Here is a 17,896-nt window from a genome sequence, read left to right as displayed (position 1 = left end):
TACAGCCTTAGCTTCACTTCCTGCTGGTGCATTGCCTCTGGGTTGGCCAGAGATGGGAGATTAGGACCTTCCCTGGTCTTTCTGTTGGTTGTGCACGTTCCAGACACAAGCATGGCCTTCTGGAATCCCAGGAATATATATGTTGGAGCTTATCCAAAGACCTTGTGAATATTTTTCTCCAGTTTTTTTTTAAAGATTTTGGTCCGCCTCTTATTAACTGTCCATCATTGCCACATCTCCACGAGTAGTTTTCAACAAATGCCCTGGGTAAGCATGCACAGTGCAAGCTCCGAGGCAGGTCACGGAGAGCCAGCCCTGGGCTCAGAGCGTCCTCACCCATGTCCCACTGGGTGAGAGAGTGGCAGGTCATGGGAGGACGGTTTCGGGAGTGCCACAATCCTCTGCCTTCGCCACTTGCTGTTGGGCTGCTATTTTTCACAGATAGCAGAGAGAGATTTTTCTTGTATATTTTGTGCATTTTAGTACATATTATTTTGAGATTACTTTATTATATTCTTTTAAAAATTATAATAGGGCCCTGGCCGGTTGGCTCAGCGGTAGAGCGTCGGCCTAGCGTGCGGAGGACCCGGGTTCGATTCCCGGCCAGGGCACACAGGAGAAGCGCCCATTTGCTTCTCCACACCTCCGCCGCGCTTTCCTCTCTGTCTCTCTCTTCCCCTCCCGCAGCCGAGGCTCCATTGGAGCAGAGATGGCCCGGGCGCTGGGGATGGCTCTGTGGCCTCTGCCTCAGGCGCTGGAGTGGCTCTGGTCGCAACATGGCGACGCCCAGGATGGGCAGATTATCGCCCCCTGGTGGGCAGAGCGTCGCCCCATGGTGGGCGTGCCGGGTGGATCCCGGTCGGGCGCATGCGGGAGTCTGTCTGACTGTCTCTCCCCGTTTCCAGCTTCAGAGAAGTGCAAAAAAAAAAAAAAAAAGCTTAAAAAATTATAATAGAATTTTAATTATGATTGCATTCAACTTGTATATTAATTTTGTATTTTGACCACCTGTAAATTCTGTAATTTTCTTCTGGCTATTTCTTGATAACCCATGTACATTTCCTGTGGCTATATTTGTATTGAGCTATTTCTCTCTTCTGTACTAAAGGAGAAAAGTGAAATAAAATTTTTGAGAAGTAGGTCACTAAAGCTATGCCTGAGTTCATGATATTGTAGTATATCACTTTCCAGAGTATGTTCTATGAAAAACTATTTCCTCTGGATTATAGTGGTAAAAGTTCAGCCTCTTTATTAATTAGTACTGTTAGAGTCTTTGCTCTAAATATACACTGCTTGTCTACTTACTTGATTCTAGAATGATTTTAGAGTCCAGCATATATAATATGTGTTCTGCATTGTGAATATGAATAACATGAAATGCCATTTTTTTAGTATGTTTAACAATTTTCTTACTAAGTGGATTAATATCCTAGTGAATTATTATTGTTTTATAATCTGAATAGTCTGAAAGCTCAAATAAAATGAACACTATCCTTATAATGATAAATATTGATAATGCAGTCCGTGAAGTATACTAGATCCTGAGTGCCAAAGAAAGTTGAATTATGAATTATATGTAGCACATAAATATTTTGTTTAATTTTTTATTACTTTAAGAATTGGTAAGCCAGGTAGCAACACTGATTTGAAAACAGTCTCATTATTTTATGTTTACTTAATATGTGGTAATTCTCATTAATCAATTCATTAGTTTCACCTTTCTCAAGATAAAAATCTAAGAGGGATGTTTATTAATCCACCCTGAAGCTAATATTGTGAAAGAATTTTTTTCTTATTTATGTCTCTTGGCATCAATTTAACATGATATTAAAATATTAGATTTGTTTTACTTTGTGTAAGTTTTATTTGGTTATTAATTTGCTTTAATGGAGCTAGTGTTAGCCTGCTAAACTGCTCATTATTTTTTTAGACTTGTGTTCATTTTTTTACTTATTCACAAACACCTTAAATCAGATGTTAAAAAAGAAAAAAAATTGGTACTATTACTGCAAGATTACAAGTGATAATGGAACTTAAGAAATAAATGGTCTTACAGATTGATAGTTAGAAAGTAGTCACGCGGGTGTAAAGTACAGCATAGGAAATATAGTTGGTAATATTGTAATAACTGTAAATGGTACCAGGTAGATACTGGAAATATTGGGGGGATCACTTTGTAAAGTATATGATTGTCTAACCACTATGCTGTACACCTGAAACTAATACAGAATATATTGAATGTAAATTGTAATTGAAAAAAAGTTTTTGAATAAAAAAATGATCTTGTTATTTTATTGTCACCCAAAATGTATTTATTTTATTTTATTTAAATCATATTTGATTTTTCTGTTTTCAGTACAGTAATAGACTCAAAGCTGCATGTTAGAGTTTTTAAGTAAAAGTTGGAATTCAGTTTTAAAAATAGCTTTCTGTGTTGGAAAGAAGCATCCTACTCTTTTGTCTTAGTTCTATCTTAGCTTTGTTATTTATTAATAAGTAGACATTTGAAACCAATCACCCTTTATACCAGAGGCAAGGCAAATGATTATTTTTGTACTTCCCTTTTATCTTTAGAAACTGCTCTTGGTGCATTAGCGAGAGTCCTGAGAGAAGACTGGAAGCAAAGCGTTGAGTTAGCTACAAACATAATTTACATCTTTTTCTGTTTTTCAAGGTAAGTGTTAAAGTTAAGAAATGAAAGTACTAGTATGTCTTTCTCGCTGTATGTGACATTGTTTGAGATTGTAGGCCGTTGGTTCTCTTAGTCCTTTGTGTGTCTGCCCACCCTCTGCCTCTGAGCTCTTACTCTGTTTCTGATTCTCTGTCCTCTCCGTTGTTCTGGCTTTAATTCTGAACTCACGCATGCAAGTACATGTTCACACACATGTGCACGCATGCACACACGCACATGCACCACAGAGTAGAAGAGTGTAATTGTTTAGAGTTGAAGAGTATGGGCTCCAGTCATAGACTGTCTAGATTTAAATTTAAGTCCTGCTGTTTATTAGCTGTGTGATCTTGACTACATTACTTATCTTCTCTGTGCCTTGGTGTCCTCATCTGTAAGCTGTGGATAGCAACAGCACCCTTTTCAGGTAGTTTTTAGAATAAAGCCTATCTCAGAGTAAGTGCCAGTAAATGTTACTGTTTTACCCACACATGTGTGTGTGCGCGCATAAACACATACCTGTTATGCATTCATATATATTATTTTACACATATATTCTTTAGAAAGATGTTTATTGAAACATTGTAAAAAGTTTCTAGCTAATTTCTAGAAAATTGCCTTTCTCTATTCTAAAAAAGTATCAGCATTAGCAAATATTTACTGAATAAATACTTAGATGAATGAATTGTGTAGGAATATGCAAAACCTCATTGCTAACTTTACTAGTTTATTCTTTGGTTTCAGTTTTATTTAATAATAGTTTTGTTATAGTCTTAGTTTTGTTAGATGGTAGTCTGAATTTTTATTTTGAGAGTATCTGAATAGTTAAAATGGTTGTTAATTATAAATGTGTTCTATTTATATCTAACTTAAAAATAACTTCATTTTAGGTAAGGATAGTATGTTAAAATATAGTTAAAGGAATCTCATAATTTCAAGTCTTCCTGGTATGCTATGGGTGTATTTATTTATTGAAATATGTATATTAAATTTATTTTCTACATTGTTTGTATTAGTGTTTACCCAGAACAAATTTCTTTAGTCCACAAGATGTGTTCCTTTAAACACAAACTAATATCTCTTCTTTAAAGCTTTTCTCAGTTTCATGGACTTATCACTCACTATAAAATTGGAGCTTTGTGTATGAATATCATTGATCATGAATTAAAAAGACATGAACTTTGGCAAGAAGAACTTGCTAAGAAGAAGAAAGCTGATATCCTTTTAGATTGACTTTTCACTCCACTGCTGTTGCCTGTTGCTATGATCTTTGCATAGATGGGGGTTTTTTTTGCATTCACAGTATGTACTTGAAAAATGCAAGACTGTTCGATGGTTAAGATGAAGATTGAAACTGTCAGACTAAATATAGCTTGACATATACTTTTTTTCTCTTCCCACTTTGATGACTTGATAAGATAGAGGGAGCAGATAATAGGGGTCCCAGATACTGAATTAGTGGGTCTCTAAGTAGCTACACTTATGCCCCCTAAGATCCTTTGGCTAACTGAAGTCTGGTTCACAACTGTTGCTTATGTAGTTCTTTCTCTGTGATAGGTGATTTTGATTGGAATGGGTGTGGATTTGGTAATGAACCTAGTTTTAAATTCTTTTTTTCTAATTAAGCACTAAGAAAAATACTTTTCTTAGTATAACATATAAATTTAAGAGGCCTGCAGAATGATAGAACCTATGAAGGGAACCTTAGAAATTATCTATTTTAACCTATCTTTCAGAATCTTTTCTGCAACTTTCCTCACAAATGTGTTATTTAATCTCTTCTTTAATAATGTCGTTGCTTATTGATTTAGCTCAGGGGTCTCAAACTCGCGGCCCGCCGAACAATTTTGTGCGGCCCGCAGACTAATCCACGAAGTTCAAAATATTTTGGATAAAATTAAGTAAGCTTAGTTAACAGCAGTTGTGATGCGAACTACAGTTTCTGGTCGTTTTGTGACACTGAGTAAACTGCATGTACGATTGTGCTTGTTGTACTGATTTTTTTTGTTTTCAACTGCAGTGAGAAAAGTGTTGCGTAACAGTTGCCTTTTGTAGACCTAGTGCGGCCCGCCAAAGGGCTGTGATCTTGCTCTGCAGCCCACATGCTGAGTTGAGTTTGAGACCCCTGATTTAGCTCATGCTGTGATATGCCATTCTATGTATTATAATGTTCTTTGCTTAGTGTACTAAAGTCCATTTCCCAACAACTTCTATCCCTGGGTTCTAATCTTGTATACTGAAGAAACATAGAATAAGAATATTTTCTTCAACATCGTAGTTCTTATATTTGAAGATATTTGTATTGCCTCTACCAAGTTAATTCTTCTAGATTGAGGGTCTGATTTATTCATGTCTGTCATTATATGACGTTTTGCAGATCAACAACCCATACTGGTAGTTTTCCTTTGAATTCCAAATTTATTGATCTCTTTTAAAAAGTAAAAACATTATTCTTTTTGTGCAGAGTGTTCTATGTTTCTTTCTTCTCCTTCATTGAATCCCCAAGACACTAAAAATGCACCTCACACACACATAAGCTTTGGCTTTACTTAATTAGGCTCTTTAGAAATTTAGGAATTTTCTGTGTATGCAATAAGCCTCTGACATCTACATAGGTATTGCCTTAAACTACAGGGATACCTCGATAATTGTAGAGATTTTAGATTATTTCTGGAGTCTCAATTCTCCTCCTGAATGCAGCCTAAGTTCATTTAAGCTGGAGGACTATGAAGAGGACTACTAGATGGACATTTAGCAGCCATGGATTTATACATTGTGATTGGGGATAAGAACTGATATTTTAGGACATTTAGTATTCCTTTAAGTGTCAGACACCATTGGTTGTAAGATGTACCATTATTGATATTTAAGAACCACTAATGAAGGGGAAACTGCGTCCAGTTAAACTGTGGCCCATCGTGCATCATCAGACACATCCAGATTCCAGAGATGTTACGATGTGGGCAAATGTGTCTTAGCATCAATGGATTACAGTAATTGAAGGAATATAAAAATGATCTGTCAGAAATCAGGCCATTTCTCCTGAAATATTGCTGTTTTATTAAGTTTTAAGTTTTCTTGTGTTTTGATGCAAGTAGCATTAAATAAGGGATAGTTTTTAAGTGCTTGGGGATCTGAAGTGAGGCTGAAGAAACCGGTGATTTGTGCAGGTGTCCAGGGACTGTTGGGACCATAAAATGTAATTTTTATGGGTTTTTTTTACTTCTAACTTTGGGATATTTACTTTTTGGCATCTATTCTGACAAGGGTACTAAGAAGCTTCAATCCTAATCCACATGCTTTGACTATTCTGGCCACCTGTCTGAAGTGGAATCCAGTCCTTTTATTAACTAAATCATTCTCTAAGTCAGTAATCTTTTTGGTACATGGACCTCCTGGCTAACCAGTTGAAAGTTAGAGACTTGTGCTCATACCTGAAATACTTGCATGTGATGTCTGGGATTCAAGTATTTGGTGAAGCCCAAAAATGTGTTTACCCAAGGAGTCTAAGCACATCCTTGAACACTTGGTTAAGAAGTCCTGTTATACATTATACTGAGCAAAATAAATAAATCAGTAAAAACTAAGAACTATATGATTCCATACATAGGTGGGACATAAAAATGAGACTTAGAGACATGGACAAGAGTGTGGGGGTTACGGGGTGGGGGGGGGGGGAGAGGGAGGGGGTTGGAAGAGGGGAGGGGCACAAGAAAACCAGTTAGAAGGTGATGGAAGACAATTAGACTTTGGGTGATGGGAATGCAGCATAATCAAATGTCAAAATAACCTGGAGATGTTTTCTCTGAACATATGTACCCTGATTTATCAATGTCACCCCATTAAAATTAATTAAAAATAAAAATAAATTTAAAAAAGGAAGTCCTGTTATAACACAATTATTGTGCAGAAAATACTATTTTAGTTAAACTGTTTGTTAGAGGAAATAACTGGATAATGGTGCACATGCCGTGTAATTGCCCTGTTCTTCACAGTATTTTTCAGTAGTATTTCTTTGCTTCAGTGAGTGTGGATGATCCTTAACTTGTTCACTTGATGAAGACCCTGACAACCAAACCTTGAGAAAAGAGTATGAAAAAACCTTTAAAAAATACCAGGGGCTTGTGGTAAAACAGGAACAGCTTTTACGAGGTATGACTTCTTAAACACTGAGAAAAACAATAAAGTGTTTACTCTATACTTAGTTTGTTCCATTTTTTGTCAAACCAGTAAAGCTAATACCAGAATAACAGAGTTTTATAAATTCTTTTATCTTTACCATGGGTAATAATATTTAAAATTTTCTCTATTATTTTCCACCAAAAGGCCCACTCAGTGTTGAAATGTATACATACTTATTTATTTACTCTTAGATAATTTTTAATCCATTGTTTGACCTTTCCAATAATAAGAATCTTTTCTCTCAAACCCTAATATACTTCTGTAGTGAATTACTTTGTTGCTCATATAAAATATTGATGTAAAATTTTTCAAAATATTTATCCTGTTTAATAAATAGTCTTCTTTGGAGGGTTTATTGAGAGATTTACACATTCACCAGTTTGGTATCTCATTGATACGATGCACAACCTTATGAAGGTGAGTGAGAATGATCTGGAGCTTTCAAAGGTACTTTCAGTTTCTGCTTTGTAGCTGACTATTGATTTTTTCAGCTTTATTGAGAATGATTGACATATAACAGTATAAATTTAAGGTATCAATGGGATGATTTGCTACAAGTGCTTATTGCAAAATGTTTATCACAGATGGTTAGTTAACATATGCTTTACCTCAGGTAATTACCATTTGGTTGTTATTGTTATGGTGAGAACATTTCCATTCTCTCATAGCAACATTTAACTATACAGTACAGTACTGTTAACTAGTCGCCGTGCAGTACCTTAGACCCCTGGAATTTATTCATCTTATAACTGCATCTTTGTAATTTGACCAGTGTCTCCCCGTTTTCCCCACAACTCAGCCTCTGGTAACCATCAATCTACTCGCTGTTTCTGTGAATTCAACTATTTTAGATGCTGCATACACATGAGAACTTATAATATTTATCTTTCTCTTCTGACTTAATTTCACTTTGCATAATGTCAGCAAGGTCCATCTGTGTTGTCACAAATGGCAGAATATCCTTCATTCTTTATAGATGAATAATAATAGTCCATTGCGTGTGTGCACATATGTGTGTGTATGATGGTTATCAAAGAGGAAGAGGGTTATTAGCCAATGTCACCCCAATAAGTTTAATAAAAAATAAAACCAACGACAAGATGTAAGATATAAACCCAAATGTGTAAGTGAACTAAATACAATTTGGATGCCACTTTAAGAAAATAATGGGTTACTATTTATGTATCATCTAGTATAGTTCCTGGCATACAGCAAGTACTTAATTAGTGTGGATTTGCCTTCCACCTCAAATATTTGTTAAATAAATTTAATTTAATATTTATGTATATATGTATATATTTCTTCTATTCATAAGGGGTTAGAGGTGACTTGTAAGAATACATGAAATGAAATAGTAAAATAATGAATAGAATCAAGACCGTAGGAGAGCAAAAAGATTATGTTGATCATACTAGTCTACATGATTCTGACTGAAACCTTTCATCTTAACTTTGAAGCTTTATGTTAGTAAAGGCAAAATGGAAATCATTATTTGTTACATAATTCTCACCATCAAAAGGGAACAATTACACAAGTATGAGAACCTAATTATTTTTATTACAGGTATCCAAAAGAACTTTTACTTAGAACTAACTAGTAGACAGTGACCTTAACTTTGTATAGTGTAACAATTATATTACTGAATTTCATATGATTATTTCTTGTAGTGACTGTGAGAAGATCAGCTTGAAAGTGAAAAGTGTTTTAGTATCCTTAGATTTAGCTCCAGCTGTACAATACAGTTTAGATTGTAGCTTTTTTTTTTTTTTAAGCCAGAGACCAGAAGGGAGAGAGATGAGAAGCATCAACTTGTAGTTGTGGCGGGGAGGGGGGGGGGGCTTCAGCTGAGCCAGAGATCCCTTGCTCAAGCCAGTGACCTTGGGCTCAAGCCAGCGACCTTGGCCTTCAAGCCAGCGACCTTTGGTCTCAAACCAGTGACTATGGGGTCATGTCTATGACCGGCAACCCTGAGCCCAAGCTGGTAAGCCTACACTCAAGCCGAACGAGCCTGCGCTCAAACCAGCAACCTTAAGATTTCAAACCTGGGTCCTCAGGTCAATGCTCTATCTACTGTGCCACTACCTGGTCATGCTGTAGCTCTTTTTAATGTAGCAATCCATAGTTGTCGAAGTTTTACTTTGTTTTCTACATGTATAGAATTGTTTTCCCCATCTGCCTATTTTACTATTTGCTAACATACACATTTAATTGCCATTTTATTACTATTAATCTAAGCTCCGAGAGGGTAAGAATCATCATTGTCTTATTTCACTTATTGTGTCCTGAATATCATAAGGATGTTATTATGTGTATATGTTTTATATAACATATCACTCAATAGTAGTAAATGTTTTCTAATGAATAAATTAATAACTAAATTTTTTTAAATAATTATTTTCTTTTAAGAATTATGTCTGTTACTTTGGTGAGTAAAAATGATTTATTAAATTATTAATTCACTATGCCGATCTTTTAATTCTCATCTGTTTTACTTTTCTAGTTGCTCTTTATTTGCTTTTGAATCTTGCTGAGGACACACGTACAGAACTGAAGATGAGGAACAAGAACATAGTTCACATGCTGGTGAAGGCTCTTGACCGGGACAACTTTGAGCTGCTTATTCTAGTTGTGTCATTCTTGAAGAAACTCAGCATTTTTATGGAGAATAAAAATGATATGGTAACTTACATTGAAATAGTTTATATTTGTCATTTTCAAGTTGGAATATTTTGATAAAAAGTAATGACATTACTCCCCTACTGAGATAATTCTGAATGAAAATTTTACAATAGCAATAACTCCCTTAAATGGCTTTATTAGGAAATATCATATTTCATCGTCCTTAGTACTCCAGATAATTGAAGCTGATCGAAAAAGATAAAAATCTTTTTCTAATACTATTTTCATATTAGACATAATATACAGAAAATAATTTAAACTTAAGATTGTGCTTCAGAGTCATCTGGCCTGATATTACATTCCCTTCAAGTATTTTTCCCTCCTGCATTTCTGATTATCTGTGTGTGGAATTTCAGGGTAGCCCCATCTCTTCTTTCTCTCCTCCCGTTCCCGCTGGTGGACACAGGCTATGGATTCTGCTTCTCAGGTCTCCCTGCTTCCCCTCCCCACGTCGCCGCTGTCGGGCCCTCAGAGCATGCTCCTTCCTCCCACCCTCTTCACGTCTTGTAGGAACTCCGGCAGGAGGCTGCGACTTGCGGTCTTACATTGTGTTGATGCAGTGATCCTGCAGACACTTGCGTTAGTTGTATACTATTTCCCATTCTGAAAAATATACATAATACAGAAATATATAAAGATAGAATAAAAATGACCTGCCTTTTCCATGTCATTAAAAAGTCTTAGTTAGAACAATGTTATATTAAACAGATTACATGATGACCTTACCTAGTTTTCAAATATTTAAATTGTTTAGCAATTATCAATAACACTTGAGTGGACACATTTATACGTGTATCTTTGCCTATATTTCTAGTTATTTTCTAGTTATTCCTAGAAATGCAATTACTGGCTCATTGGTCTTAACTCCACTGAGGACCATTTTAGAACTATGTGCTGATACAGGTCATTATTTCACTGTGTGTTATTGATACAAATGGATTTTCCTTCAGATAGTCTAAACAGACAGTATTTCTTTCTACTCTTTCTGCTTTAAAATTAAATGAAATAGAAAGTAGCTTATGTTTATTAAATGACACAGTATGCTCTTTGAAAACCTAAGACCGATTTATCAGCTTTAATAAATGCCTTCAATTCTGATACTTAAAATACATGACATTTTATTTTACCCACAGATGTTTAGTATCTGTCATATTTATCATTAGTATGTAATTATTGGTGATCACTGTATGCTGATACCGTTTTAAGATTAAGCTTACTTGAGATTAAGTAAGTAACTTAAGTTACTAATCAAAAATTTTTTTTTTTAATTTAGTTATCAAATTTAGGAAGAATATGATGACATGGTGATATATAAACTCCTGATAATTAGAATGTGGCTAACTAGTTTCTTCCCCTTGCTTTAAGTATAGCCTTCCATTTATGTATTTAGATTAAGTTCACCTTTAGTAGTATGTTGTTTGTTCACAAAATTTAAACTGATTTATCATCAGCTTGTGTCTACTATGTATTAATTAGATTTGAATTTAATACACTTATATTTATGCTATCAAAATTATCTCAATATTATTAAAATTATTTTCTGGTAAGATTATAGATTCAGAATATAAATTGTCTCATCAAACCTCATTTTTTATTAAGGAGGAAAAATGGAGGTTCAGAAAGGTAATTCATGCATAAAAACGATAAACTGTATTTTTACTGTAGATGGTATGCCTTCATCTTTTATTGTGGAAGAAATGCATTTTATGTAAGGATGTATAGAGTCAGAATTCTTAACTTCTGAGTGGGCCTCACATCCATGTTTAGATGTAGGGAATTACCTCCTAATTTTGCAGCTGAAGTAGCAGAAAATCAGAGAGGTTAACAATTTGCTCAAAGAAAGCTCTCTAGGTATTAAGCTTCCTACTTCCTTTCTCTGCTTCCAGGGCAAAAAATTTTTCTTTATTTTATATTGTTTGTTAAAAAGAACATTTTTAGCAAGATTAAATATAAGCAATGTTTAAATGGCTGCCAGAAACACTAAGGAATTACTTAAAGGCTGAAATAAATTTACTGGTATATTGTTAATAAGTTGACACTTTACATAGAATGTTTAATAAAAGTATTAATTAACTACACACCCATTTTATAGATATAGAATTGAGAGAGCATTGCATGTTGAGACAATAGCTAAGTTTTGCCTTTGGGATTGGGCTTTTATAAACGCAAGAGCCATGATTACAAGGCTGTGTCTAGTGGTTAACTATAATTGTACTACCTGACAATTTTACATTTTATTCTCTGCAGTGGAAATACAAATTAATTAAAAAACAACTCTCCAGGTTACTTTATTATTAACTTTTTTATAACACCAGTATGTACTGTTGCTTTTTCAAAAGAAAAATATTACTTAATATAATTAGTAACAGATGAAGCCTGTGGCAATTTTATTTAAAAGGGGTGGCGGGGTGGGATAGCTGATCTATTTGTGAGGTTGTGTTATTTATTTAAATAATGTGTTCATTTTACTGTTGATGTGAACTAACCCTGACCTTGCTTTTTAGAGTTATATATTTTAAAGGAAATTTAGTTTACTTAAAAAAAATATTTTAATTACTAATATAAATTGAGTTTTTATATTTTATAATATTAATACAGTATAACAAAAAGGTAATATGTCAGATTACAATATGATTTTAAGAGTAATAACAGGATATACATTCTTTGGGTTGCTTATTTTCTTATTAAATCTTGAGAGTTTTTATATTTTGAATATTTATCAGTTGTAGGTTTTGCAGATATTTTCTTCTTTGTAGTTTGTCTTTTCATTCTCCTATGAAGAGAGCAGAAGGTTTTAATTGTTTTGAAGTCTGGTATATCAAAGAATTTTTTAATGGGTTGTATTTAACAAACCTTTACCTAACTTAGGTTTCAAAGATTTCTTTGTATGTTCTCTTCAAGCAGTTTGATGGGGTTTGGATTGTTCTCTTGTTTAGTCTGTGATCCGTCCATTTTTAGTTAATTTTGCATATAATGCAAGGTAATCATTGAGTCATGTTTTGAGATGAATATCCAGTTGTTTCAGCACCATTTCTTGAAAACACTATTCTGTCTCCACTGAATTGCCTTTATATTATATTGAAATTGCCTTTGTATCGGTGTTGAGAATCAATTGGCTATATGTGTGGTTCTATTTTTGGACTCTGTTCTATTCCATTAATCCATGTGTCTGTGCTTTCACCAGCACATCCTTATCTTGATTACTATAGCTTTATCGTAAGTTTTGAAATCAGGTAGAATAAGGCTTCAAATGTTGTTACTCCTTTTTTAAAAAAAAAGGATTCTAGCTATTTCAGATTCTTTACTTTTCCATACCCATTTAGAATCAACCAGTCTATTTCTTAAAAAAAAAAAAAAAATTCCTAAAATTTTTATTGGGATTGCATTGAGTCTATTGACAGTATTCAGCATATTAACCATATTGGATTTTGGCAATCCATGAACATGGTACAGCTCTCCATTTGTTTAGGTTTTCCTTGATTTCTTCCATTATTTTAGTTTTTAGCATATATATTTTCATACTTTGTTAGATCTATGCCTAAAGATTTTTAGCATTATAAGTTGTAGTTTTTATAAAAGAAATTGTTAATTTGCCATTGTTCATTTTTTTATTGAAGTATAACTGATATATAATATCCTACTTATTTTGGGTGTACATCATAGAAGTTCAATATTTATATACATTACAAAATGATCACCACTTTAAGTGAGGTTAGCATCTGTTGTGATTGATAGGCTATAGAAATACAGTTGATTTTTGTGTATTGACTCTGTGCCCTTGCTAAATTCACTTTTTAGTTGTAGTGGCTCTTTGTAGGTTCTTGGGGATATTCTAAGTAGAAAATTATGTTCTTTATAAATAGAAAGTTCTATTTGTTTCATTCTTATTTCCATACCTTTTTTCCCCCTTGTTGTACTGGAGAGGGGCTCTTTAGTATGATATTAAAAAGGAATTCTGTGAGTGGGCTTTCTGGCCTTGTTACTGATCTTAGGAGAAAAGCAGTACCTTTTACTACTAAGTATGTATAATGTTATCTAGGTTTTTTTGTAGATACTCTATCAGTTTAAGTTCTGTTCTGTTTCTGTTTGTTGAGACTTTTCATTATGAATGATGTTGGCATTTGTCAAATGCCTTTTCTGCATTGATTAAAATGTTCATATGGTTTTTCTTCTTTAGACTGTTGATATAGAGAATTGCACTGATTGACTTTCACATGCTGAACCAGTCACAATCAGGGGATATACACCACTTGATCATAATACATAGTGTTTTCATATATTGCTATATTTGATTAGGTAATACATTGTGAAGGACTTTGTATCTATGTTTATGAGGGATTACTAGCTTATACTTTTCTTTCTTATGTCTTGATCTGGTTTTGCTGTTAGGGTAACTGTGGCCTCAGAATAAGTTGGGAAGCATTTTCTGTTCAATTTTTCTGGAAGGGTTTGTTTAGAATTAGTATTATTTCTACTTAAATGTTTAACAGAATTCACCAGTGAAAAAATCATCTGAGGCCTGGAGTTTTCTTTCTCTGAATTTCTTTAATACTTATAAGACTATTTAGGTTACCTATTTCTGTTTGAGTGGTAGCTTTGTAGTTTGTATTTTTCAAGGAATTTATTCATTTTATCTATATTATAAAATGTATGAGCATAAAATTTTTCAAACTTTGGGGCCCTAGCTGATTGGCTCAGTCAGGTAAGAGCATCATCCTGAAATGACAAGGTTGTGGGTTCGATCCTTGGTCAGGGAACACACAGGAAGCAACCAAAGAATTCACGACCAAGTGGAACAACAAATGAATGCTTCCCTTCCTCTCTCTGTCTCTCTAAAAATTGATAAAAATTAAGCCCTAGCAGTTAGCTTGGTTGGAGCATCCATTGTCTTGGAGCATGGAGGTTGATTACCCGGTCAGGGCACATACAGGAACAGTTTGGTGTTCCTGTCTCTCTCCCTGCCTCTCTAAAAAGGAAAATTTTTTTTCAAATTTTTTCTTATGTCATTAAAATCCAAAGGTCTGAAGTGGTTTTCCCTGTTTCATTAGTGGTACTGGTAATTTGTTCTCTCTCTTTTAAAATAATTTAGTGGGGCGCCCTGGCCGGTTGGCTCAGCGGTAGAGCGTCGGCCTAGCGTGCGGAGGACCCGGGTTCGATTCCCGGCCAGGGCACACAGGAGAAGCGCCCATTTGCTTCTCCACCCCTCCGCCGCACTTTCCCTCTCTGTCTCTCTCTTCCCCTCCCGCACCCAAGGCTCCATTGGAGCAAAGATGGCCCAGGCGCTGGGGATGGCTCTGTGGCCTCTGCCCCAGGCGCTAGAGTGGCTCTGGTCGCAACATGGCGACGCCCAGGATGGGCAGAGCATCGCCCCCTGGTGGGCAGAGCGTCGCCCCTGGTGGGCGTGCCGGGTGGATCCCGGTCGGGCGCATGCGGGAGTCTGTCTGACTGTCTCTCCCTGTTTCCAGCTTCAGAAAAAATGGAAAAAAAAAAAAAAAAAAAGAAAAAAAAATAGTTTAGTGGGGCCTGACCAGGCGGTGGCGCAGTGGATAGAGCATCGGACTGGGATGCAGAAGACCCAGGTTTGAGACCCCGAGGTCGCCAGCTTGAGCGAGGGCTCATCTGGTTTGAGCAAAAGCTCACCAGCTTGAGCCCAACGTCCCTGGCTCGAGCAAGGGGTTACTTGGTCTGCTGAAGGCGCGCAGTCAAGGCACATAAAAAATAAAATAATAAAATAAATAAAATAGTTTAGTGCAGTGGTTCTCAACCTTTCTAATGCCGTGACCCCGCAATACAGTTCCTCATGTTGCAGTGACCCCAAACCAAAAAATAATTTTGGTGGCTACTTCATAACTGTAATTTTGCTACAGTTATGATTCGGAATGTAAATACCTGATATGCATTATGTATTTTCCGATGGCTTTAGGCGACCCCACCGGGGTTGCGACCCACAGGTTGAGAACCACTGGTTTAGTGGGTTATCAGTATTGTTGATATTTTTGGAGAACCAGCTTTTGATTTCATGTTTGATTTTTGGAAGATATTTTCAGTGAGTACAGAATTCTAGCTTGATATTCCTCAGATAACTTCTGTTCATCTGGGAGATTATTTTTACTCAGGGAAGCCTTCCTTGACAACTCCTCACACTGAGATTATATCACATTCAGTCTTTATATTTTTTCATGGTACTCTGTTTTTATCTCACATATACTAGTTATACAATTAAAGTTAAATAACTATATAATTGTGGTTGCTGGGGTTTTTTTTAACTGTATTTCATTCCCTCTAATACAGGGGTCCCCAAACTTTTTACACAGGGGGCCAGCTCACTGTCCCTCAGACTATTGGAGGGCCGGACTATAAAAATAACTATGAACAAATACCTGTGTACACTGCACATATCTTATTTTAAAGTAAAAAAACAAAACGGGAACAAATACAATATTTAAAATAAAGAACAAGTAAATTTAAATCAACAAACTGACCAGTATTTCAATGGGAACTATGGGCCTGCTTTTGGCTAATGAGATGGTCAATGTGCTCCTCTCACTGACCACCAGTGAAAGAGGTGCCCCTTCCAGAAGTGCGGCGGGACCGGATAAATGGCTTCAGGGGGCTGCATGTGGCCCACGGGCAGTAGTTTGGGGACTCCTGCTCTAGTATATAAGCTCCATGAAGTCAGGAACCATTTTTTTCTGGTTCACCATTATATATCCAGGGCTTAGTTAAGAAGTATTTTTGAATGAATAAATAAGTTAATCTATAAAAGAATTTATTCACTGTAATAATGAATCTAGTGACAGAGCCACAGTTTTGTATCGATGTGACAAATATCTGTCACTGGCCTTGGCAGAAATTATTGTAGGAAGTTAACAAACAAATGATTCACTCAACTTGTTGCTCAGACTAAACTAGGAGAAAGGGAAATTCAAATTAGAGAGTCCTTGTAGATAAACTTGTACTTTGTAATGAAGAGCTCTCAGATAAAACAGCAGTGTGGGCATGGAGAATAGATAGAGGTCTGAAGGTAAAATTGTTGTTTGGTCAATTTAGCATTTAAAAATTTTATGACTACTCTCTTGTATGGAATGAAAAGATAAAAGTATATCTGTAGCTCAGTTATTAATACAATATCTACAAGGTCAATGAATGATGGCAATAAAGACATGGAAAAGGTGGTGTAAATAAATGCTTTTTTTTTTTTTAAGCAAGAGAGAGTCAGGGACAGACAGACGGAAGGGAGAGAGATAAGAGACATCAGCTCATAGTTGATAGTTGCATGCCTTAGTTCCTTGGTCGGAAAACTCATTAGTCAACAGAGCCAAATTAGTTCAATGATTGAAATTTCTTTTGAGAGCCACATTTTTTAAACTTAAACTATAGTGTGTCCATAAAGTCATGGTGCACTTTTGACCGGTCACAGGAAAGCAACAAAAGACAATAGAAATGTGAAATCTGCACCAAATAAAAAGAAAACTCTCCCAGTTTCATACCTATTCAGTGCAGTTCGATGTGGTCTCACACATAGATTTTTTAGGGCTCCTTAGGTAGCTATCCCATATAGCCTCTACAGACTTGTCACTGATGGCCTACCAGAACGGGGTTTCTCCAACAAACTGCCAGTTTCCTTCAACTGCTTATCCCACTGAGTAATGTTATTCCTATGTAGTGGCACTTCATTATAAACATGCCGATATTCACGTTGCACTTTGGTCACGAATTCGAATTTAGCGAGCCAGAACACACTGAACATTCCTTTGTACCGTCCACATCTCGACTGGCATGGCCGTGGGCTACTCTGCTGTATACACGGTGTTATGTCATCATCTGCACATGCGCACATGCTGCCACATCATCCTACAGAAACTGGGAAGGTTTTCCTTTTATTTGGTGCAGATTTCACATTTCTATTGTCTTTTGTTGCTTTCCTGTGACCGGTCAAAAGTGCACCATGACTTTACGGACACATTGTATATAGGTAGGTACATTTCTTATAGAGATAGCACGTGGTATTTTGTGGAAGAGCCATACTCAAGGGGCCAAAGAGCTGCATGTGGCTCGCGAGCCACAGTTTGCCGACCACTGCCGTAGATATTCGATGATTGCTTTCTCATATGTGCCTTGACCAGGAGGCTCCAGCTGTGCCAGTGACTCCTTGCTCAAGGCAGTGAGCTTGGACTCGAGCCAGAGACCTTTGGGCTCAAGCCAGCAACCATGGGGTCATGTCTCTGATCCCATACTCAAGCCAGTAACCCTGTGCTCAAGCTGGTGAATCCATGCTCAAGCCAGTGACTCCAGGGTAGTTGTATAGAATTTCTCTCCTTCTCAGCCATTGCTTTGTAACAAAGATATATTTTTATAACCAAAGTT

General features: G+C 35.9%; 1 protein-coding gene across 3 annotated transcripts in view; it reads left to right on the top strand.

The window, feature by feature from the left end:
• Nucleotides 1-17,896, top strand: part of KIFAP3 (kinesin associated protein 3) — a 135,933-nt gene that overhangs the window by 23,253 nt on the left and 94,784 nt on the right. For all 3 annotated transcript variants that reach the window (XM_066371467.1, XM_066371465.1, XM_066371466.1), the window contains exons 6-9: nucleotides 2,575-2,674; nucleotides 3,760-3,884; nucleotides 6,722-6,820; nucleotides 9,351-9,529. In XM_066371467.1, coding sequence (XP_066227564.1) covers nucleotides 2,575-2,674; nucleotides 3,760-3,884; nucleotides 6,722-6,820; nucleotides 9,351-9,529 — 503 coding nt within the window. The remainder of the gene's footprint in view (nucleotides 1-2,574; nucleotides 2,675-3,759; nucleotides 3,885-6,721; nucleotides 6,821-9,350; nucleotides 9,530-17,896) is intronic.

Source organism: Saccopteryx leptura, chromosome 2 (assembly GCF_036850995.1).
Source record: "Saccopteryx leptura isolate mSacLep1 chromosome 2, mSacLep1_pri_phased_curated, whole genome shotgun sequence".
Lineage (NCBI taxonomy): Eukaryota > Metazoa > Chordata > Mammalia > Chiroptera > Emballonuridae > Saccopteryx > Saccopteryx leptura.
The sequence above is the reverse complement of the archived record's forward strand: the minus strand, read 5'-3'. Positions and strand labels throughout refer to the sequence as shown.